General features: G+C 44.0%; 1 protein-coding gene across 3 annotated transcripts in view; it reads left to right on the top strand.

The window, feature by feature from the left end:
• Window positions 1–24,274, top strand: part of LOC141139951 (mitochondrial ubiquitin ligase activator of nfkb 1-A-like) — a 69,205-nt gene that overhangs the window by 13,019 nt on the left and 31,912 nt on the right. For all 3 annotated transcript variants that reach the window (XM_073626595.1, XM_073626594.1, XM_073626593.1), the window contains exon 2: window positions 3,865–3,946. In XM_073626595.1, coding sequence (XP_073482696.1) covers window positions 3,907–3,946 — 40 coding nt within the window. In that variant the 5' untranslated portion in view covers window positions 3,865–3,906. The remainder of the gene's footprint in view (window positions 1–3,864; window positions 3,947–24,274) is intronic.

The following is a 24,274-nucleotide window of genomic DNA, read 5'->3' as shown; positions in this document are numbered from 1 at the left end:
AGCTCTCCACTCTGTGTAAGGTTACATAGTAGGTGAGGTTGAAAAAAGACACAAGTCCATCAAGTCCAACCTATGTGTGTGATTATATGTCAGTATTACATTGTATCTCCCTGTATGTTGTGGTCATTCAGGAGCTTATCTAATAGTCTTTTGAAATTATCGCTGCCCCCTGCTGAGACCACCACCTGTGGAAGGGAATTCCACATCCTTGCCGCTCTTACAGTAAAGAACCCTCTACGTAGTTTATGGTGGCCACGTGTCTTGTTTTTCCGCAAAAAAGTCTTATACCTATTGTGGGGTCACCAATACGGTATTTGTAAATTAAAATCATATCCCCTCTCAAGCATCTCTTCTCCAGAGAGAATAAGTTCAGTGCTCGCAACCTTTCCTCATAACTAATATCCTCCAGACCCTTTATTAGCTTTGTTGCCCTTCTTTGTACTCACTCCATTTCCAGTACATCGTTCCTGAGGACTGGTGCCCAGAACTGGACAGCATACTCCAGGTGCGGCCAGACCAGAATCTTGTAGAGTGGGAGAATTATCGCTTTATCTCTGGAGTTAATCCTTTTTTTAATGCATGCCAATATTCTGTTTGCTTTATTAGCAGCAGTTTGGCATTGAATGCCTATGCTGAGCCTATCATCTGCTAGGACCCACAGGTTCTTTTCCATCCTAGATTCCCCCAGAGGTTCCCCCCCAGTGTATAGATTGCATTTATATTTTTGCCACCCAAATGCATTATTTTACATTTTTTTACATTAAACCTCATTTGCCATGTAGTTGCCCACCCCATTAATTTGTTCAGATCTTCTTGCAAGGTTTCCACATCCTGCGGAGAAGTTATTGCCCTGCTTAGCTTAGTGTTGTCTGCAAATACAGAGATTGAACTGTTTATCCCATCCTCCAGGTCGTTTATGAACAAATTAAATAGGATTGGCCCCAGGACAGAACCCTGGGGAACCCCACTACCCACCCCTGACCATTCCGAGTATTCCCCATTTATCACTACCCTCTGAACTCGCCCTTGTAGCCAGTTTTCAATCCATGTACTCACCCTATGGTCCATGCCAACGGACCTTATTTTGTACAGTAAACATCTATGGGGAACTGTGTCAAATGCTTTTGCAAAATCCAGATACACCACGTCTACGGGCCTTCCTTTATCTAGATGGCAGCTTACCTCCTCGTAGAAGGTTAATAGATTGGTTTGGCAAGAACGATTCTTCATGAATCCATGCTGATTACTGCTAATGATACCATTCTCATTACTAAAATCTTGTATATAGTCCCTTATCATCCCCTCCAAGAGCTTGCATACTATTGATGTTAGGCTAACTGGTCTGTAATTCCCAGGGATGTATTTTGGGCCCTTTTTAAATATTGGTGCTACATTGGCTTTTCTCCAATCAGCTGGTACCATTCCAGTCAGTAGACTGTCAGTAAAAATGAGGAACAATGGTCTGGCAATCACTTGACTGAGTTCCCTAAGTACCCTCGGGTGCAAGCCATCTGGTCCCGGTGATTTATTAATGTTAATTTCCCAAGTCTAATTCTTTCTTCTGTTAACCATGGAGGTGCTTCCTGTGTTGTGTCATGAGGATAAACACTGCAGTTTTGGTTACTGAAGCCCCACGATTCCCTTGTGAAGACCGAGGAGAAGAAGAAATTCAATACCTTCGCCATCTCCCCATCCTTTGTAACCAGATGTCCTTCCTCATTCTTTATGGGGCCAATATGGTCTGTCCTCCCTTTTTTACTGTTTACATACTTAAAGAATTTCTTGGGATTTTTTTGCTCTCCCCAGCTATGTGTCTTTCGTTAGAGGTTAGAGAGCATGAGCAAGAGGACATGGCTGTGAAGGTGGTGGGGAAGACATAAAGGGGTAGTACTGTGTGTGTGTGGGGCAGATGTGAAGCAGGGACGGGGGGTGGTGATGTGAAAGGGGAGCAGTGCTGTGGGGGGGAGGGTGATGTAAAGGGGGGCAAGTACTGGTGGAGGGAGGGAGAGATGTAAAGGGAGCAGTGATGTGAAGAGGGCAGGAGCTGATGGGGAGGGGAGATGTGATGTGAAGAGGGCAGGTGCTGGTGGGGAGGGGAGATGTGATGTGAAGGGGGCAGTGTTGTGGGGAGGGGTGATATAAAGGGGGGAAGAGATGTAAAGGGGAGCAGTGATGTGAATGGGTGCAAGTGGTGGTGGAGAGGGGAGATGTGATGTGAAGGGGAAGTGCTGTGGAGGGGGTGATGTAAAGGGGAACAGTGAGAGGGGAGATGTAAAGGGGGGCAAGTACTGTGAGGGTGAAAAGTAAAGGGGGCAAGTGCTGGTGGGGAGGGAAGGGTGATGTGAAGGGGGCAGTTCTGTGGGGGGGAGGGGTGATGTAAAGGGTGGCAGTGCGGTGGGGAGAGATGTGAAGGGATAAATGTAAAGGGGGGCAAGTGCTGTGGGGGGGTGTAAAAGGGGGGCAGTGATGTGGGGGGGATGTAAAGGGTAATAGTGACTGGTGGGGAGGGGTAATGTGACATGGGCTGTGTTGTGGGAAGGAGATCTGAAAGAGGGGATGTAATGTAAAGGGGACCAGTGCTGTGTGGGGGGTTAATGTGAAGAGGGCAGTGGACGCTAATGTGAAGGGGAGACTGATGTGAAGCGGGGGAATGTGATGTGCTTGGGACTTAGGATACTGATGTTAGAACAGGATAATAATATAAAATGAGGAAGCTGTGATGGAAAGGATCCGAGTCATTGCACAAACATGCGATTTAGACCTCTGCTGAACTTCTAAATCAAGATCCCTGATCTAAACAACCAAAAAGCTGATTGAAATTTCCTGGAAATTCCTATATGTATGGCCAGCATTAGAGTAGCCATATACAATACATGGCAATTTTCAGCCAATCTCAGCCAGATATCAACAGCAAAAATGATAGAACCGAATCGTGTCTGACTTTTTCAGTTGAAAAGACAGGCAAACTGATAAAGGCAATCGACCACCGGCGGTTTCCATTAGTTCACGTTTGTACAGGAAAAGATGGCAGTAGGTTGTCTTTATCTTTTCTTTGATCTTTGTAATTGAAAGAAATTAAGATTGCTGGAAAACTGCCATATGACAGCAGTAGAGGTAAGACCTTACCTTATTCTGATAGTTGGTACTCCTCCTCTTTTTTTTTCTTCTTTAATTCTCGGTAGAGATGGTCTAGATACTCTGAGTTTTCATTGCTGTCTATTGTACGTTCCTGTCTATCTGACAGGTGTCAGAACAGGTGTAGAAATAGAATTTCCCTAACAGCAACACAAGTAGAAATTTATCATTTTTATTAGAAGGAAAGAGTTAGGCCTTTGTCATGATTATGCTGCTGCCTTAATCTCCATTTGGAAGATTTTCCCCCACTTTCTTCCCAGGAGACCGGTGTCACACTGAACAGAAAGTGATGAGTAATTATATGGAATGACATACAGACAGCAGTTAAAACCTCTAGAGGCTAAAACACATTTCTATTGATTTACTAAAGAAGTGAAGGCTGTTCATGTTGTTGATGATAGGAGATGCACTGAACCTGTGTTCAGTTTGAATGACCAATTATGTGCAAGGGAAAGAAAAAAAAAAAAATTTTTTTTTTGCAGTCTCGTGATTGGTTGATTGATGTGAACACAGCTTCATCTTATCTATTAAGTTTATTCAGTATTCACTTTTTAAAGTGATCATTCATTATTTATAGCAGTCAGCACTGGGATGTGTTTGGATTTTATTAGGGGGGGGGAGGTGTTCTTGACTCAGCCCTGTAATCTTTTTTTTTTTAATAGTTCTTTAGATGTGGAATACTTGCCACCGTCACCTCCTTGATCTGTCTCTTGTGTTTCCAATCACCAGGCAGCGCCCAGGCTACAAGTGAGTGCTGACCTGCGGACGTTTATGGAAACAACAACGGAAATGAGTTATGTGGCATTGGAAGGTAAGGGATGAGCTCATTACAGTAGGGTATGAATGGACTGATCTTTCATGCAATATTATGTGATAAGTCTTATGCAGAAAAGTGTACTTTGAATTTTCCATGCTTCTGCAGAAACAGATACATGAATGATAGGATCATTACTTAATTTTGGTCATTACCATTGAACAGGGTACTCCACAGTAGTGTGCAAGCCATGAACTATTTTCATATTACTGGGTTTAGTAACACTTTAATCAGTGGAAGCATAATTTTAATAGCACAGTCATTTTTTATGTAGGGCTTGTACACATAGGTGTTTTCAGATGTGCTCACCTGCTTTGCCCTGCTCAGCATTTGGCAAAAACACACCTCTGCTGCAGATAATAAAACTCAGATTTCATCTTAGAGAACCAAAGTTTACCAACAGCTGTCTAGTGTGGGTGCCTTCGTGAAATGGATATAAATTGAATGAACTGTGGTCATTACACTACATGGTCTTATGTAAAACAAGGTACAGTGGAACCTCGGATTACGAGTATAATCCGTTCCAAGAGAATGCTCGTAATCCAAAGTACTTGCATACCAAAGCGAGTTTCCCCATTGAAGTCAATGGAAACGAAAATAATTTGTTACACATTGACTTCAATGGCATGCAATACCGCATGCGGCCAGAGGTGGGGGGGTGCTGGAGAGCCTCGGAAACGGCCGGAAAGGCCCGAGGACAGCTCGGCTGACCTCGGCAAACATCGAAAAGACTCAGTTCCCGAGGTCAGCCAAGCTGTCCTCGGGCCTTTTCTGTGCATTTCCGATCGGCGTATTGCACACACTTTGGCCTGAATCGTGCTCATTTCGTGAGACAACACTCGCAAACCGAGTTACAATTTTTAAAAATACTGTGCTCGTATTGCGAAATGCTAGTTAACCGCGTTACTCGCAATCCGAGGTTCCACTGTAGATTGTACAATCCAGGTATTTTTTTCAGTTAGAACTCTGCTCCGCCACCTCCGGCACTAGCCCTGTGTGCACTGCTGTCCACTGATACTTGTAAACACAGAAGTCCTGCTTCTGTGTTTACAAGTGACAGAGCACCACTTTCAGAACACTCCCTGCCCCTGCTTTCAGGGCGTGGACAAGGCAGGTTGAGTTGCTGGGGCACATTGTGTTTTTGTGTGGCAGGGAAGGCATCGCTTGATGAGCTGCAGCCTGGTGCCTGGATGCTGATGCCCTTGCTGGATGGTCTCGCTGCCACTGCGGGAGAGGTAGAGCACTGAGGGTGAGTGTGCAGTCTGTGGGACAAAAATACCGGGCTAGCTACTGAGAGAGGTGAACAGATGACAAGAGTGAATGGGGGGGGGTGCAAAGGTGAGAGCTGTGGGGGTGCAGAAAACAGACCTGAGAAGAGAGATGGGGTTGGAGGATGGAGAGTTGATGAGGAAGGAGGTGGTGGTGGGGAGTTATAAGGATATTTTGTGAAAGATTGGTGCAGAGGTGAGCTGTGGAAGGGGGAAAGTGAGTGGAGATGAGGTTCAGACAGAACCGTGACTGAACCGTGCACTCTGCATTATGCACTCCTGTTTTTTTTTTTAACAATGCCCCTTTAAGACCCTTCTGTTGGTGCAATTTGACCACACCCACCCTATGACGCGATGGACACAACATGCCGCGTTGCCACTTTTCTTATTGTACATCACGGGACACAGAGCCATACTAGTTACTATGTGGGTTATAGGCCACCTTCAGGTGATGGACACTGCCATACCCTAAGACAAGAAGTCCACTCCCTATATAACCCCTCCCACTACTGGGAGTACCTCAGTTTTTTTCACCAGTGTCTAAGGTGTTGGTCACAAGTAAAGATGTGCTGTGTTGAGCTCCACTGGAGCAATCCTTGCTGGGGCTAGCTATGCAGCCGGATCTATTCAAAGTGTCTTTTTAGGCCAAATGGAGTATGGAATGGTACCCAGGCCTCACGGCGGAAGAAACAAGGTTTTGCCTGTAACGCTTCTCTTTTTAGAGAGCTGGACCCCGGGATCCATAGCTTTGGTTTATTCAGCCATTATGTTTTTTCTGGCGGGGTGTTTTATGGGTCCAGGAGTGTGGGTTCTCCGAGGGTCCCCGGTTCCTGAAGGTTTTGTAACGGAGCCCACCGTGAGAAGTGAAGATTGGGTCTATTGGTTTTTACCACAGAAAACCCTGCATCGGGAAAGGTAAGTGGAGGTTTCTAAGGAATTTTTAAATTTTCTTATGAAATGTCTCCTTTAAATAAGTAAATGTTGTCATGCCTAAGAGTCACCACTGGGGGCTGTATAGAGCACGTACCTTGTCATGCTTTCCTCAAACATCACGCTTTTCACAGAAGCAGCAAGCTTCTCTCCGGTGAGCAGCGCAGACCTCCAGTAAGATTGGGGGGGGATTTTCTTCAACGAAACACCCCCCACCTGGACACCTCCCACCTCCCCCTCTTCCTGCAAGGGGGAGCCAAAAACTATCGGCATGCCGCTGCGTTTTTTCACTGCCCCTGCACAGCGGCTTGTTACAGGTCTCCTCCTCGCCATCCCCCCTCCACACACACACACACACACGCCGATCCCGTCAGATCGGAGGCCCGCACTCGCGCAGGAAAACCTTCTTTTGAAAAGAGGGGGGGGGGCCCACGATGGGATCCCTAAGCATTTGAGCATGGTATGCCAGACAAGTCGAACTCTTATTCACAGAGGATATAGCAGCGTTAATTGCTGGTATACCCCACTTTTAGTGAATTTTCCCCTCCATAGGATAAAGTGTGAAAAAACTTTTTAGGAGGGAAAAAAATGCTTATCTGGGTGATACACTCAGATACAAAAAGCTTTTCCAGCAAAGAATGGACAGGAAAGGCATGCACAGCTTGAGGAGGCTTTAGTAAACCCAAACACTCAGTTAAGGGTACATAAATGTGGAGCGGACCATTCAGCAAGAAATTGCACCAATTGTGGAGGGGGTTTATGACGGTAGGTGTGATGAGTTCCTACACCTGTTCTTTTATTTGCTTCAAGCTTTGACAGACACTGAAGAAGAATGGGCTCTGTACTGGTTTCCTCCTTCAGCATTCCGTTGTACAGAAGCTGAACAAACCCTTACACAAAAGATTTTATAATGGTATTGGATGCTGTCAAAGCAGAAACTTTCCAGCTTCCTAAAAGAGTTGTCCAATCACCACCCATAAATTACCATTACCCAGGAACACTATTATATAGTTCATATTTTCTGATTGTACTGTACAGGACACTGCTTCTTTAATAGGTTAGTTCGCTGTTATTTAAAAAAAAAAAAAAACACCATGTAGTCACTGGGCACCATAGCAACACACTATGATGATCAGATCTTACAACCATGCCTCTCCTCTGGTAACAGACCAGTGGGCCATATTCACAATAACAGAAGACTGCCAGAACTGCTACTTTTTTTACACATCCCTGTCCTGTTTTTACAACATTCTACTATGACATAGCAGCCATTAGGACGAGCACCCCCTAGCCCTACAGGAGGGAGTAGTGCTGTTCTTCTCTCTGAACCTCACACCCACAAAGCTTGGGCACTGGCAAAAGAAGGCTGCAGGGACGTCCTTCTATATAACTTTTCCCTCCTCCAGCCAACGTTAATTTTTGCTAGTGTCCTTAGGTGTTATAGATCTTTTTTCTTTACTAAGAAAAGCTAACTTTCTTAGCTAACTTTCTTTTTATGGAGGATTTTCCTTTTTCTCTGGATGATTTCTTCCAAGATGATTCATTCATTATCATCTTTGCACATTATCCACTGCGACTTTCTATGCAGCTTCTGGATCAGTGGACTCCTTGGCAGAGCCTTGGGGGACTGTACCCTAATCCCGCCTAATGGAAAGCTGGCCTGTGATGTTGCTATGCACTGGATCCTGCTGTACTGTGAACTAACCCTGTGGGTGCTCCCCTCGGCACATAGCATAGCATGTGGAGTTAGCCACAAGGTGCTTTACAGGTCCAGAGCCATAGTCTGCCTTGTGCAGGGCTCAGTTCCTGAAGACCCCTGAGGCAGTATGTCCACTGTGCAAAGGGTGAAGCCGGAAAGGGGTTAACTCCTCCTAAGTCCTGCTACTGATGTGGTGATCTCCCAGGTTTGAAATACAGGGGGTCCCCTAGTTACAAACATCCGACTTACAAACGACTCCTACTTACAAACGGAGGGAGAAAACAGGAAGTGAGAGGAAATCTACCCCTAGAAAGGGAAATTTACTCCTGTAAGAGCAATTATGGGGAAAAGGTACCTCCACTGATGCATTATCACCAAGGCTTGTTTCCACAACAACCCAAAATTTTCAAAATCCAATTGTCATTGGGACAGAAAGTGAGGTGAAATCTTCTGAACAGGGGCACAGACAGCAAAACAAATGTTACAGGGGTGTTAACCCTTCCCTATGCTATCCAAAAAGCTTAAAAATAGTTTTTTTGGCTGGAGCTACACTTAAAAAATGTACCTGTTTCGACTTACAAACAGATTCAACTTAAGAACAAACCTACAGTCCCTAACTTGTTTGTAACCTGGGGACCCCCTGTACTTTAAACACTTTCATATCATGTTGAGTTCTCCTTTTGAGGGTGAGACATTACCACCCCTCACCCTTGCGATGGCATAGTTGTACAGTCCAGGATGATCAGGGCCCCTGTGCTGCGCTTGCGCAACTGAAAGCTGCTTACTGCGCATGCGCTGCTCTGAGGGAGGTTTCTGAACCCTGCCTTTTCCTCTTTGCATTCAGGACACCAGCCAAGCAACATCTGAGTTACAGCAGCCTAGGTTATTGCACACATGCATCATCTCCTCACCCCCCCCCCCCCCCCCCAAGCAGTGCTGCTCTGTATACATATATGCTGTGGATGGGGTGAAATGTATGAGGGGATGTGTGCATTGCTTTAAAGCTTCTTTGTATGTACTGCTTTTAATCATAATCAACCAGTTTAATCCTGAGTTGATTTGTTGTAAATATTAATAAACGTTTTGTTTTTTATTTATGCATATTTGTATTTTCTTGAAGGGGAGGGCACCATCAAAGTCTCTTTATTTTTCTGGCTGCCAGTTCATGTAGTTATTCTTTGTGCTTCTGGTCCCAGAGCGTCTCAGACGCCTGGGCCTAGAGTGTTTCCAGAGGCTAAAAACAGTCTTTGCATTCTACCTCCTCCCCTGTTCAATTTGTCCCCTACCCCATCAAAGTTGTCTAGCAGCTTTTAGCTAAGGGGTCCCTGTACCATACTTTTAGACCATGCCACGGCCATGGCTTAGGTCAGTCATCAAGAAGACATTGAAAATCACGCCACTCTAAGAGAAGCAGACTTGATTCTTTTTTGTGCATATCTTCATGTCACAGCACTGTCTGCTGTCCACATCACAGGCATTGAAAATTGGCAGGCAGACTTCTCAGTCATCAGCGTTTGGATTCAAAAGAATGGTTACTTCATCTGGAGATCTTTCAAGCTTTTTGCCACAGGTGGGGAACACCATCTGAGGTCAGGCATCCAGATTTAATAACAAACTAGACAGGTTTGTCACCAGGTACCCTCGTGCCTTCCCAGTGGATATACGCTGGTGATGCTGTATGATCAGTTCAATCTAATCTATACCCTTTTGCCCCTCAACAGTCTTCCTTGTCCACTTTGCAGGATTGAAAAGGAAGGCATCCTATGGTCTTCATTGCACTGAATTGCAGAGAATGGGGTATTATGACAAACTCAAGCTCCTGGCAAACACTCCATGTGTCCTTTCAGTTTGTCTGATCCTCCTGTACCAAAGGTCAGTGTGCCATCCTACTTCTAAGTCACTGGCTTTAATGGAATGGCTGTTAGGGGCCTTTCAGATTCTGTCATCCATATCCTCTTGAAGGCTAAGAAGTTGACTCTTAGAAGCTGCTCATTGTGAGGCTGTAGGAACTTAGACCAAGTGGAACTTGTCTAAGTGGTGAGTTAAAAACCAGAGTTAGAGTGAACAAGTCTTGCTTTTTGTTTGCTGGGTTGCATTTTTGGGGCTTTTCCTTTTAGTTTTTCAATCACCTTTTTCTGTCACTTTTTAAATAGCTTTTTTTTTTTCTTCTTTGGTTCCTTCAGGCTATCAATTAAGGGGAGTGGTTAATTGCTCACAGGTGCTTGCAGCCTATATAACTGTGTGTAGGACTCATCCTGAGCCTGCTCATTGTGAGGCTGTAGGAACTTAGACCAAGTGGAACTGGTCTAAGTGGTGAGTTAAAAACCAGGGTTTAAAACAGGAGGTTATAACAGGGGGCATAGTACCTGTGTGGTGTGAGTACATGAGTGTTGTCTGAGTAGTGTGTGTGGATCGTTAGTACTTGTGTATTGTGTACTGTATACTTGAGTATTGTGAGTGCACCTAGGTCTGTGAGTACCTGTGTATTGTCTTGTTGTGTACCTGTGTATTGTCTTGAGTATTAGTGCCAGGAAGCTAGCTGTTAGGTAATTTGGACAGGGTAAAATCCCCAATCCTCACTAAATTTAATAGGTACGATGCCCGGCGGGTGTGGAGAGGCGACTCTTTGTACATCTTGCTGCATGTATGCATTCCTTGATTATCCAATCGAGGGCGAATACTGCTGTGCAAAATGTAAGCACATTGTTTCCCTGGAAGCCCAGGTTCTGAATCTGGGGAAGCAACTGTCAGCACTGAGAAGTCCCTCCATACTAAAGGAGAGCCAGGAACGTACACGGCAGGTGCCGGCAGGGGCCAGCACAGAGGCGGGTGGAGACAAAGAGGTGCAGGCACTAGCAAAGAGTAGATGGGTGACAGTCAGGAGGGGTAGAGGGGAAGTGCCAGGGAGGCCGATCCAGGACTGGAGCATCCCAATAAGTACGCTCCATTGAGTGACATTGGTGAAACCAGTCAGGGACCAGCACTGCTGGAGCTGAGGGACTCTCCTAGCTGCCAGGGGAAGAACTCCTCCAGTGAGAGTGGGGGGTGGGGGGCAGCAAAGGGAAAGGAAAGACAGATTCTGGTGGTAGGGGACTCAATTCTTAGAAGGACAGAGAGGGCAGTCTGTAACCAAGACCTGAAGCGCCGAACAGTATGTTGTCTACCGGGCGCTCGGGTTTAGCACATCACGGATCTTGTGGACAGATTACTGGGAGGGGCTGGGGAAGACCCGGCTGTCATGGTGCACGTTGGCACCAATGACAAAGTCAGAGGCAGATGGATGGAGTGTCCTAAAGAACGATTTTAGGGATTAGGAGCTAAATTGAGGAAAAGGACCTCCAAGGTAGTATTCTCAGGAATGCTACCGGTACATCGAGCCACACCAGAAAGGCAGAGGGAGATTAGGGAAGTAAACAAGTGGCTGAAGAGCTGGTGTAGTAAGGAGGGGTTTGGGTTCCTGGAGGACTGGGCCGACTTCTCAGTCGGTAACCGGTACTATAGAAGGGACGGACTGCACCTAAATGAGGAGGGTGCAGATCTGCTGGAAATGAAGATGGCCAAAAAGTTAGAGGGGTTTTTAAACTAGGCGATGGGGGGGGGGGGGTCCAGAGGCAGAGATAGCCAGCGCGAAAGATATTCCAGAGGGTAGTATTGGGGGCATTAGTGGTAGGTTAACCAAAGCACAAAAATACAAGGTGAGTATAGTAGCAAGTCCTAGTTACAATCTCAAAACAACCAATACGGGGACAATATGCGACCGGTCTAAACTATGTGGCATGTTCACCAATGCCAGGAGCATGGCGGACAAGATGGGTGAACTAGAGATACTGTTGTACGAGGAAGATTTGGATTTTGTGGGAATTTCAGAGACCTGGTTCAACAGCTCTCATGATTGGCTGGCAAACATTCAAGGGTATACCCTATACCGCAAGGATAGAGAGGGTAAAAAAGGGGGAGGGGTATGCCTATATATCAAGAATAATGTACAAGTGAATGTGAGAGTTGACATCACTGCGGGAGCTAGAGAGGAGGTGGAATCCTTATGGGTAGTGCTCCAAAGGGATGAAGCTAAGGGGAAAATAATAGGGGTCGACCGATATATCGGCCGGCCGATATATCGGCCGATATTTGGCGTTATTTACTTAATCGGCATCGGCGGATTGTGCTGATAAAAAAGGCCGATTGTAACTTCAGCCGTGACTTGCAAATGACTTCTGTAATAGAAGTTAATGCAAGTTGCCTTAAGTTATCTGTGAAGTTTTCTTCTCTCCTCCTCTGGGCAGCCTGCCAAGTCTGATAAGAAGATACATTGTATCTTTCAGGTTCTTTTTATCAATAGACTGAACTCCGTGGAGAAGTTCTCAGTTTAACCATTTAAAGACTAAATCTTTTCTGACACTTGTTGCTTACAAGTAAAAATCCTGTATTTTCTGCTAGAAAATCACTTAGAACCCCCAAACATTATATATATTTTTTTAGCAGAGACCCTAGGGAATAAAATGGTGATTGTTGCAATATTTTATGTCACACGGTATTTGCGCAGCGGTCTTTCAAACGCAATTTAAAAAAAAAAAAATACAGTAATGAATTAAAAAAAAAAACCTAAGCAGTAAAGTTAGCCCATTTTTTTTCGTCCAAAAGTTTTGATTACCTGTTTTTGTGTATTTAATATTTAAGATAGGTTTTTTTTTTTTTTTTTTCGTTTTCTAAATTATACATACAAGTGAACTGATTGGAGGTTTGTTTTGTTTAATGTTTAAATGAAAAAAAATTTCTGTATTACTTAAGGTTGCTTTCACACTGGAGCAGGCATGCGTTGATGGTAAAACGCTGCTAGTTTTAGCGGCGCTTTACCGTCATTTTAGAGGCGCTATTCGGCTGCTAGCGGGGCGCTTATAACCCAGCTAGCGGCCGAGGAAGGGGTTAAATGCGCCCCTGAAGCGCCGCTGCCAAAACGCTTTGCAGGCGCTTCGGCAGCGGTGCACATTCATTTCAATGGGCAGGAGTGGTGGAGGAGCGGTATTGCACCGCTCCAAAGATGCCATTTGCAGGACTTTTTTTACATCCTGCCAGCGCATCGCCTCAGTGTGAAAGCACTCGGGATATCACACTGAGACTGCAGGGGAGCCATTTTACAGGCACTTTACAGGCGCTATTTTTAGCCCAAAAGCGCCTGAAAAACGCCCCAGTGTAAAAATCTAACTGTTAGATTTTATGAGATGAAGGGAAAAAAAAAAAAAAATCGGCCAAATATATCGGCCCAAAAAAATCGGCATCACATATCGGCCATCGGCCACCGCGATTTCTAAATATCGGCATCGGCATCGGCCAGAGAAAAACCCATATCGGTCGACCTCTAGAAAATAATACTGGGAGTATGATATAGGCCCCCTAACCTGAGGGAGGAAGTGGAGACGGATCTCCTATCACAAATTGGATTAGCAGCAAGGATGGGAAGTGTTATCATAATAGGGGATTTTAATTATCCAGACATAGACTGGGCGGAGGCAACCGCGCATTCATTTAAGGCTCGCCAGTTCCTTAATGTCTTGCAGGACAATTTTATGGGTCAGATGGTAGACGCACCAACTAGAAATAAAACATTACTGGATCTACTGATTACCAACAATACAGACCTGATCTCGGATGTGGAAATACAGGGCAATTTGGGTAACAGCGATCACAGGTCAATTAGTTTCAGTATAAATCACACAAATAGGAAACAAAGGGAATACAAAGACACTGAATTTCAAAAGAGCAAACTTCCCTAAACTACAAACCTTGCTAAAAGGCATAAATTGGGATAAAATATTAGGAACAAAGAATACGGAGGAGAGATGGGTTTGCTTTAAGAGCATATTAAATAATGGCATTAGCCAATGTATCCCATTGGGTAATAAATTTAAAAGAGCGAACAAAAGTCCTGGATGGCTTAACTCCAATGTAAAAATGCATATAAAAGCAAAGGAGAAGGCCTTCAAAAAATACAAGGTTGAGGGAGCATTCAGACTTTATAAAGAATGCAACAAGAAATGTAAGGCTGCAATTAGAACAGCTAAGATAGAACATGAAAGACACATAGCGGAGGAGAGCAAAAAAAATCCCAAGAAATTCTTTAAGTATGTAAACAGTAAAAAAGGGAGGGCAGACCATATTGGCCCCATAAAGAATGAGGAAGGACATCTGGTTACAAAGGATGGGGAGATGGCGAAGGTATTGAATTTATTCTTCTCCTCAGTCTTCACGAATGAATCGGGGGGCTTCAGTAACCAAAACTGCAGTATTTATCCTCATGACACATCACAGGAAGCACCTCCATGGTTAACAGAGGACAGAATTAAAAATAGACTTTACATTAAACTTAACATTAATAAATCACCAGGACCAGATGGCTTGCATCCGAGGGTACTTAGGGAACTCAGTCAAGTGATTGCCAGACCGTTGTTTCTAATTTTTACAGATAGTCTACTGACTGGAATGGTACCAGCTGATTGGAGAAAAGCCAATGTAGCACCAATATTTAAAAAGGGCCCAAAATACATCCCTGGGAATTACAGACCAGTTAGCCTAACATCAATAGTATGTAAACTCTTGGAGGGGATAATAAGGGACTATATACAAGATTTTAGTAATAAGAACGGTATCATTAGCAGTAATCAGCATGGATTCATGAAGAATCGTTCTTGCCAAACCAATCTATTAACCTTCTATGAGGAGGTGAGTTGCCATCTAGATAAAGGAAGGCCCGTAGATGTTGTGTATCTGGATTTTGCAAAAGCATTTGACACAGTTCCCCATAAATGTTTACTGTACAAAATAAGGTCCGTTGGCATGGACCATAGGGTGAGTACATGGATTGAAAACTGGCTTCAAGGGTGAGTTCAGAGGGTGGTGATAAATGGGGAGTACCCAGAATGGTCAGGGGTGGGTAGTGGGGTTCCCCAGGGTTCTGTGCTGGGACCAATCCTATTTAATTTGTTCATAAACGATCTGGAGGATGGGATAAACAGTTCAATCTCTGTATTTGCAGACAATACTAAGCTAAGCAGGGCAATAACTTCTCCGCAGGATGTGGAAACCTTGCAAAAAGACCTGAACAAATTAATGGGGTGGGCGACTACATGGCAAATGAGGTTCAATGTAGAAAAATGTAAAATAATGCATTTGGGTGGCAAAAATATGAATGCAATCTATACACTGGGGGGAGAACCTCTGGGGGAATCTAGGCTGGAAAAGGACCTGGGGGTCCTAGTAGATGATAGGCTCAGCAATGGCATGCAATGCCAAGCTGCTGCTAACAAAGCAAACAGAATATTGGCATGCACTAAAAGGGGGATCAACTCCAGAGATAAAACGATAATTCTCCCACTCTACAAGGCTCTGGTCCGGCCGCACCTGGAGTATGCTGTCCAGTTCTGGGCACCAGTCCTCAGGAAGGATGTACTGGAAATGGAGCGAGTACAAAGAAGGGCAACAAAGCTAATAAAGGGTCTGGAGGATCTTAGTTATGAGGAAAGGTTGCGAGTACTGAACTTATTCTCTCTGGAGAAGAGACGCTTGAGAGGGGATATGATTTCAATTTACAAATACCGTACTGGTGACCCCACAATAGGGATAAGACTTTTTTGCAGAAGAGAGTTTAACAAGACTCGTGGCCACTCATTAAAATTAGAAGAAAAGAGGTTTAACCTTAAACTACGTAGAGGGTTCTTTACTGTAATAGCGGCAAGGATGTGGAATTCCCTTCCACAGGCGGTGGTCTCAGCGGGGAGCATTGATAGCTTCAAGAAACTATTAGATAAGCACCTGAATGACCGCAACATACAGGGATATATAATGCAATACTGACACATAATCACACACATAGGTTGGACTTGGGTCTTTTTTCAACCTCACCTACTATGTAACTATGACTTCTTGTAAAGTCTACCATCACATCTAGAGAACCTACTATGCTTGGTGCAAGTCTGGGAACTTTCATCCCAGAAAGTATGCCATGGGGCATATACTGTCGTCCTCTGGCCCAAAAACTGCCTTTGAGTTTCATCAAGAACAATTCTTGGCCTAGGCCATTTTGTTTTAGAGACCTTATAAGGGCCGTACACACAGGCCAAATATCGGCTGGTTCAACAGAAACCCGCCGGCATTCGACCCCTGTGTACGGCAGCCGGCCCGACAGAATCCAGACAGCTTCTGTCGAAGGGGCTTGACTGAAAATGGTCTGCCGATCGGCAACCAATCTGGCTCTCAGCCAATGGCCGAAAGTGGTGACCATTGTGTTCTGGCAGGGGGGCCGTCCCCCTGTCAGAATACAATAGCTCAGCAGGGGATATTGCTGTCCCAACATCAGATTGTTAGTACAGTGGCTCCTCCTGAGCTCCTTTTTTTTTTTTTTTTTTTTTTAGGCTATCACTCTCCTAGTTCTTCCAGGGAGTAGCTCAAACCTCTCCACCTGTTTGTTGCCCTGTGTGCCCCTGGGATCTTTGTATGCCCCGATCATCTCTACGAGGCGAGTGTTTGAGTTGGAAGCCTTATCCTGCATGGAGCCCTTCTTAGTGTTGCACAAGAACAAGGATGTTTAGAGATTCTCCCAAAAGTGGTCTCTGTTTTCCACCTTAATCAGGATTTTATCCTTCTCTTTTCTTCTGCTCCAAAGCATCCTAAAGAAATTTCTCTCCACTGTCTGGTGTGTATGATGAGAGTGTACTTCTCAGCTGCTTCCACTTTTTGAAAATTTGATATGCTGTTAATCCTTCTCCGAGTCAATCTCTTCTTGACCTCTGGCCTGTTGGCATTGTTCGTGGTGTTGCCCACCCCTTGGTTGGATTTTTGGACATCCCAGTTGTAATGTTTTTAAAATGTCTGTATGCTCTACTGCAGTGGTTCTTAAACCTCAGTCCCCAAGTACCTCCAACAGGCCATGTTTGTAGTTTTTCCTTTATCTTGCAGTGGTGCTTTAATTCAAAGTCAATGGCTTGGTATTTTGGACAGCTATTTTATCTAAGATGAATTCCCAAAACGTGGCCTGTTGGGGCTACTTGAGGACTGAGGTTGAGAACCACTGCTCTACTGTATGATCAGGTAAATAGGATTTTTAACTTCCCGGAGCAAAATACAGGAGGGGGAATGCTCTCTTCTTTTTTTTTTTTTTTTAATATATGATCACCCTATTTGCTACAGAACTAAAGCTAGCTGGGAGTGGGAGGGGTTATATAGTGGGTGTCCCAGCAGCCTTATCTTTTTTGCTAGTGTTGCAATCATCTGACGATATCTGTGTATAATAGTTAAAAAAAGTACTATACTCTAATGCCGCGTACACACGGTGGGATTTTCCGACGGGGAATGTTCGATAGGAGCTTGTTGGAAATTCCAACCGTGTGTAGGCTCCATCGGACATTTTCCGTCGGAAGTTCCGCCAAACAAAATTTGAGATCTGGATCTCAAATTTTCTGACCACAAAATCAGTTCTCGTAAATTCCGATCGTGTGTGCACAATTCCGACGCACAAAGTTCCACGCATGCTCTCACTTAATTATGAAAAGGAAGCGATCGGTCTGGTAAAACTAGCATTCGTAATGGAGATAGCACATTCGTCACGCTGCAGATTTTTAAATCTTTTAATGCAGCGCATTCTCTTCTTCTTTATAATGCTAGAATAATGAAGTTTTGCTGCTCATATTCACACAGAGTTTTAAAAAAAAAAAAAAATTCTTTATTATTTCTCGTGATCTCCTGAATATGTTTTTTTTTTCCCGTCATCTCCATAATAATGTTTTTAATTTTTTTTTTTATCAAGATCTCCTGCTTTTTTTTTTTTTCTATTTCTCTCCATAATATTGTTTTTCGTTTTGTGTCAAGTTACCACAACACCATTATTATCTAGTATGTTTTTAACCTCAAGGAGGTTGGTTGGTGTAGGTGTCCCTTGTTAATTTGACATTGTATTTAGGAAATGTACCTGCCTACTCACAAACAAACTGTCCTTTTTTTAAGTAAAACACATAGGCAAGTATTTGTGAATCCAAAATAGCCATTTATTATGGGTCATAATAAAATAAAGAGGAAGGCAACGCTGGAGAAAATAGTGAAATTGGCGAAGCCTTTGTACCCCAGGGCACACATCAACTATTTTACAGCCAAAATTGGTAGCATGAGGAGTCCATGTAATAGTGAGCGCAATCCGGTCCAGGACTACAAGAGATCAGGAACAGCAGCGGATGACATATATGTTCCCAGGCTGTGGTCATACAACAGAATGTGTCTTTGGTCACACCAGACTGAACCCAGGCCATCACACTCTTGTCTTCCTTCCACTCTTCCTTCCAGGCTTGCTTCCAGGCTGTGGTTTTGGAGTTGCCTCTTTTTGTTCATGATTATAATGCAGATGTTTCACCTGCCACAGACAGGGCAGCTTCCTGTACTTGTCTATGAATAGGGGGAGGAAGTTGTGATCATTGAAGCCATCCATTTTCTCTGCAAGACACAACACAAGACAAACCCTAATGTCAGGCTAAACTCTCCTAATCTTGTCCCAATATAGGCGTCAATCTAGAGGCAGTATAGGCCACTGATGCACCAAGTTAAACTTGTACCTTCGTTAGAACGATCGGTGCTTCTGCTACTCCTTCCTCCGCTCACAGATCGTACGACGCACGCGTGTTACACTTTATATACACTGCGCATGCGTGAAACTCCGCTCGCCCCTGACGTTCTTTCTAGTCTATTCCCCGCCCCTTGTCTTTCGGTGCAGTGGGAGAGCACATGGCGGGGAAAGAGCAAGTGCATGCAGGACAGCAGCAACGACGAAAGCCCGGAGCCACGAATGTCCCAATCCCGGAGGAGATTTAAGCCCTCAAATATGTCATTTATAGAGATGGTGGACATCTTGAAGAGGGCCGACTATGATGGGAAGCATGGACCTTACCCAAACCCAAATGTCAGAAAGGCCAAGATCATGGCTAAAGTTGTGAGAAGTCTGCACAGTAATTTTGGGGTACAACGATTCAAGGATCAATTGAGGAAACGCTGGTCAGACCTGAAATTGAGGGCGCAGGATCAGTACAGAAAGATCAAGAGAGTTCTTCAAAAAAGTAAGTAGTTGTGGTGTGTTCCTATTGTTGTTGTTGTTGTTGTTGTTGTTGTTGTTGTTGTTATTATTATTATTATTTGCATGCTGCTCCATGTGCTTTTCTTTACTGTTGTACAGTTTTAAAATGGCAAGTTTCAGGTTCGTGGGCACAGTAATCGTTCATAGTAAACATCATTCGTTCGCCCACTAATACGATGTTTTTGGCAGATCCAGGTTAACTACATTTGTTCAGGCCTATTTGTATTAAAATAAGTTTCTGACTTTGTCTACATGGGTTTGTACTAGAATGAAATGCAAACTTGATTCAGTGTAAGGAGAGGACACTCGGCAGCTGTTTACACATCTGGACGCAGGAGCACTAGTGTGGGACACCAGATCAAACTTTTTAGGGTGTCCCACACAGGTGCTCCAGAGGATAATAGAGGTGTCTCCATGTGTGAAAATTGTACAAAAAAGGTAAGTATTCCAGCTTTAGAAAGGGAAAAAAATAATGTCTTCAGCTTGGAACTCTGCCAAAAAAGACAATTGTACGACACTTCCAAGCAATGTTTCATATTACTATTTCTGGCCTCAAATATCTGTGCTAAGTACAGTGCACTTGGAGTGCAAAGTGGATTTCCTTTAGTAAATAACTCCCACAGTGTTTTATAATTTGCCACATTCATGCCATTTTCGTGATTCAGCAAAATTCATTCATGGTGCTGAAAATGATGTATATTTTTAACAATAATGCATTACATACATTAACAACAAAAACAAGGTGTGTGTATAGCAGACCCACAACATAATAATAGTTCGCTGAAGAAGAGATTGTCACCTCATGTATCAAATAAATTACGTTTGCACTATTGAAGTAAAATGCCCAAAAAAAGCACATTGGATAACCTAGGAGACAGCTAAAAGAAACAAGCAGTAAATCAAAGGAAATCTTATTTCAGTTTAACTAAAAAAATGTATTTTTAAAATGTTTATGAAAGATTTTATGGCATATCAATGCCCCCCCTACCTGCAAAGTACTCCATAAATGTTATTTATATTTGATACGGACCTCGCGGGCGCTTTGGAGGGGCAAGCCAGGACAGCCAGCTTCAAGCGCCGTCAGGGTTTGTTTGTTAAGTCCGGCCTCAATTGAATTTCTCCTTAAATAGTTGTGGAGAATGCAGCATGCAAAGATTATATGGTTAAGTTTATATTCCGCCATGTTGATTGCCGTAAGGAATAGGCGGAACCGGCTGGCCATTATCCCGAAAGCATTCTCAACCATTCTTCAGTCTCTGGCCAGCCGGTAGTTAAAAACCCTCTGGTCCGGGTGAGGGTCCTCATTGGGAACGGCTGCATCAGGTGATCACCCAGCCCAAACGCTTTATCAGCGACAAAGACAAACAGGAGTCCTTCCACGTTCTCTTCAGCAGGTGGCAATCCCAAGCCACCATTCTGGAGCCGTGTGAAGAACTCTGTCTGGGCGATGACTCCACCCACCGACATCCAGCCATTCTTCCCCACGTCCACATAGAGAAACTCCTATGTCGCCGACACCACTGCCAACATCACAATACTATTAAACCCCTTGCAATTATAATAATATGACCCCCAGTTGGGGGGTGGCACGATGTGGATGTGTTTCCCATCAATTGCCCCTCCGCAGTTGGGAAAGTCCCACCGCTGGGCAAATTGGGAAGCCACAGTCTGCCATTCCTGTGGTGTTGAAGGAAACTGTGGAGTCAAACAAGAAAAAAAGAACTTCGTAATTTTGCACATAAACATTGCAAGCAGATTAGACACAAACATTCTTGGCCAACATCAGGATAACATTTTTTTTAAGGAGTATTTAAAGACAAAAATAAAAGGTCCACTTATCAGATTCCTCACCCTCTCTGATGGGCCATTGTACAAAATTGAGGGGGGGGGGGGGTATGTTATGGACAGGTAACCCTTTCCACTTCAATGAGAGCTGAATGCATAAATAATGTGTGTTACTTTGGCCAGCCCCTCCTTACTTACACTATTGGCAGCCCACTGGACAGGTAAGAAGTGTCATAATACAAAAATATAAATACACACTGTATAAATTTAAGCACTTTTTTACATTCTGGAATTACCTATCAAGATAATAGGAAAACAAAACTTTAAACAGTACCATTTGAAACTATTCTGGCAGGCCCTTTCAACTACATGCTTTAGGAAATTCATACAGAAATCTGACCACAAAAGAGGTAGGTATAGTGTGTATGGGTTTGGCAAAGTCAGCAGATAGAGGATTGGTACCGGTTGACTTAGCGGTTGGGGGGGAAGGAGGGTTCCAAATGATTTTGGGACCCAAAAAAAAGCCTCTGGCACTCTGCATGAATTTAAGCACACAAATAACATTTGTACACATTTTAGGGGGTGTTTAGGATAAAGCACTACTATGGAGCTGACACATTAAGTGACTAGGCTAGGTGTGTATGGGCCCAGGATAGCATGCTGGGGAGGTTAGTGAAGGCAAATATGCATGAAGGACAAAAAAAGTAGTTTAAAAAATTCAAGCATGCATAAGAACAAAGGGGGACATTCACAGCATATTACAATCATGGTAATTAGGGAATGATTAAAGAAATACAATACATTAGCAAACATTAAAGACAAGAATGTGATGTTAAAGGAGAAAACTTACCCTAATATAGTCCTTCTGAAGGACCTGAATGATGGCAGAACAGGTCTCTGGAATAATGATCCCCAGAGCCTGGGGGGAGATGCCTGTCGAGAACTTGATGTCCTGCAGACTTCTCTCTGTCGCCAAGTACCGCAACGTGGCGACTAGCCTCTGCTCGGGAGTGATGGCTTGCCGCATGCAGGTGTCCTGCCTGCTAATATAAGGGGACAGCAAAGCCAACAAATGGTGAAAAACAGGGTCCGTCACCCAGAGATGATTCCCGAAATCTTTAGGATTATTCTCACGGATCTCCCTGCACAGCACGAACTCTACGATGAGTACGTACCCGCAACATGACTTCAAAACGGTCGGCTGGTCAGAACAAACTAACAGAACGCACCGAAAATCAGAAAGGCCTGAGGAGAGCGATCTGAAAATCAAAAGAGCGAACAAGAACGCACTGTAAATCAAATACGTACTATGAAATACGCACTGAAAAACAAATGCGAACTGACATACACGTACTGAAAACCAGATACGAACCCACAAGCACAAACTGAAGAGCAGTAACAATCGGAAAAGCACGAGGCTGAAAAGCGCGAATTGTCTCTTACCAAACTTCTACTAACACGAGATTAGCAGAAGGAACCCAGAGGGTGGCGCACTGGTTATTGAACTTCCCTTTTCTAGTGCCGTCGTACGTGTTGTACGCCACCACGTTCTTGACGTTCGGAATTTCCAACAAGATTTGTGTGACCGTGTGTATGCAATACAAGTTTGAGCCAACATCCGTCGGAAAAAAAACATGGATTTTGTTGTCGAAATGTGCGATCGTGTGTACGCGGCATAAGAGACCAAAGTTACTGGTAAGTCGAAAATCCTAATTTTTGTTTACTACATTTGTATTATTTTCAAATAAAGCTAATGTTAAAGTATTCCAAACATTTGTGATACAATCAAAACAAATGCGCTGACAAGTTATACAGTAGTGACAGGTCTACAGGAAATAAAATCATAAAATCATCAAATTAACTTAATAGCAAATAATAACAAGATTTACCACAAATTCCTTTTTCTAACATGGTATGGTATTCACAGGTTAAAGTAACAAACAAAGTCTAAAATGAGGAGTCCAGTATTAGGAGATGGGGGAAAAAAATAGAGGGAAAAAAGAAGAAAAAGGGGGCAATGGAGAGTAGAGGAAAAATTATAATCAAGAGGATATGGGGAAGAGGGAGGTGCAATGAGATAAGGGAAGGGGAAAGTAAGAAGAGGAGATGGTGTCAATGGGGTAACATTTATCAAGCAATATCACAACCACTCCAGGGGTGTGTACCTGAGTATTGTGTGTATTCTGAGTATGTTAGTATTTTGTGTGTGTGTGTGTTTTCTGAGTACTGTGTATTGTTTGTTCTGTGAGTGCACATGGGCTGTGAGTACCTGTGTATTTTTTTTTTTGTTGAGTATTCGTGTCAGGAAGCTAGTTGTTAGTTAATTTGGACAGGGTATAATGCTCAATCCCCATCAAATTTCGTCTGATGCCCGGCGGGTGTGGAGATGCGACTCGGTGTACATCTTGCGGCATGTATGCGTTCCTTGATCATCCGATTTTGCTGTGCAAAATGTAAGCACATTGTTTCCCTGTAAGCCCAGGTTCTGAATCTAGGGAAGCAGCTGTCAACACTGAGAAGACCCCCCACATGGGGGGCAGGCACCAAAGCAGAGTAGATGGGTGAGAGTCAAGAAGGGTAGAGGGGAAATTGCCAGGGAGGCCGCACCTTAGGGACTTAGGAGCTAAATTGAGGAAAAGGACCTCCAAGGTAGTATTCTCAGAAATACTACCGGTACCTCAAGCCACACCAGAAAGGCAGAGGGAGATTAGGGAAGTAAACAAGTGGCTGAGGAGCTGGTGTAGTAAGGAGTGGTTTGGGTTCCTGGAAAACTGGGCCGACTTCACAGTCGGTCACCAGCTCTATAGAAGGGACGGACTGCACCTAAATGAGGAGGGTGCAGATCTGCTGGGAGTGAAGATGGCCGAAAAGTTAGAGGGGCTTTTAAACTAGGCAATGGGGGGGGGGGGGGTCCAGAGGTAGAGATAGCGCAGAACATATTCTAGAGGTTAGTATTGGGGCATTAGTGGTAGGTTGACTAAATCACTTAAACCCGAGGTAAGTATAGTAACAAGTCCTATTTGCAACCTCAGAACACCCAATAAGGAGACAGTATGCGACCGGTCTAAACTACTGTTGTTCGAGGAGGATTTCGCTTTTGTAGGAATTTCAGAGACTTGGTTCAACAGCTCTCAAGATTGGCTGGCAACCATTCAAGGGTATTCCCTATATCGCAGGGATAAAGAGATGGTAAAAAGGGGGGGAGGGGTATGCCTGTATATCAAAAATTATGTACAAGTGAATGTGAGAGATGACATCACTAAGGGAGTAAGGGAGGAGGTGGAATCAATATGGGTAGAGCTGCAAAGGGATGAAACTAAGGGGAAAGTAATACTGGGAGTATGCTATAGGCCCCCTAACCAGAGGGAGGAGGCAGAGGTGGACCTCCTATCACAATTTGGATTAGTGGCAAATCTGGGAAGGGTCATCATAATGGAGGATTTTAATTATCCAGACATAGGCTCGGTGGAAGGAACTGCGCAATCATGTAAGGCTACTAGACCTACTGATTACTAACAATACAGACCTGATAACGG

The sequence above is a fragment of the Aquarana catesbeiana genome, linkage group LG04 (assembly GCF_042186555.1).
Source record: "Aquarana catesbeiana isolate 2022-GZ linkage group LG04, ASM4218655v1, whole genome shotgun sequence".
Taxonomy (NCBI): domain Eukaryota; kingdom Metazoa; phylum Chordata; class Amphibia; order Anura; family Ranidae; genus Aquarana; species Aquarana catesbeiana.
Note: the sequence above shows the minus strand (reverse complement) of the source record. Positions and strands in the feature narration are given on the sequence as shown.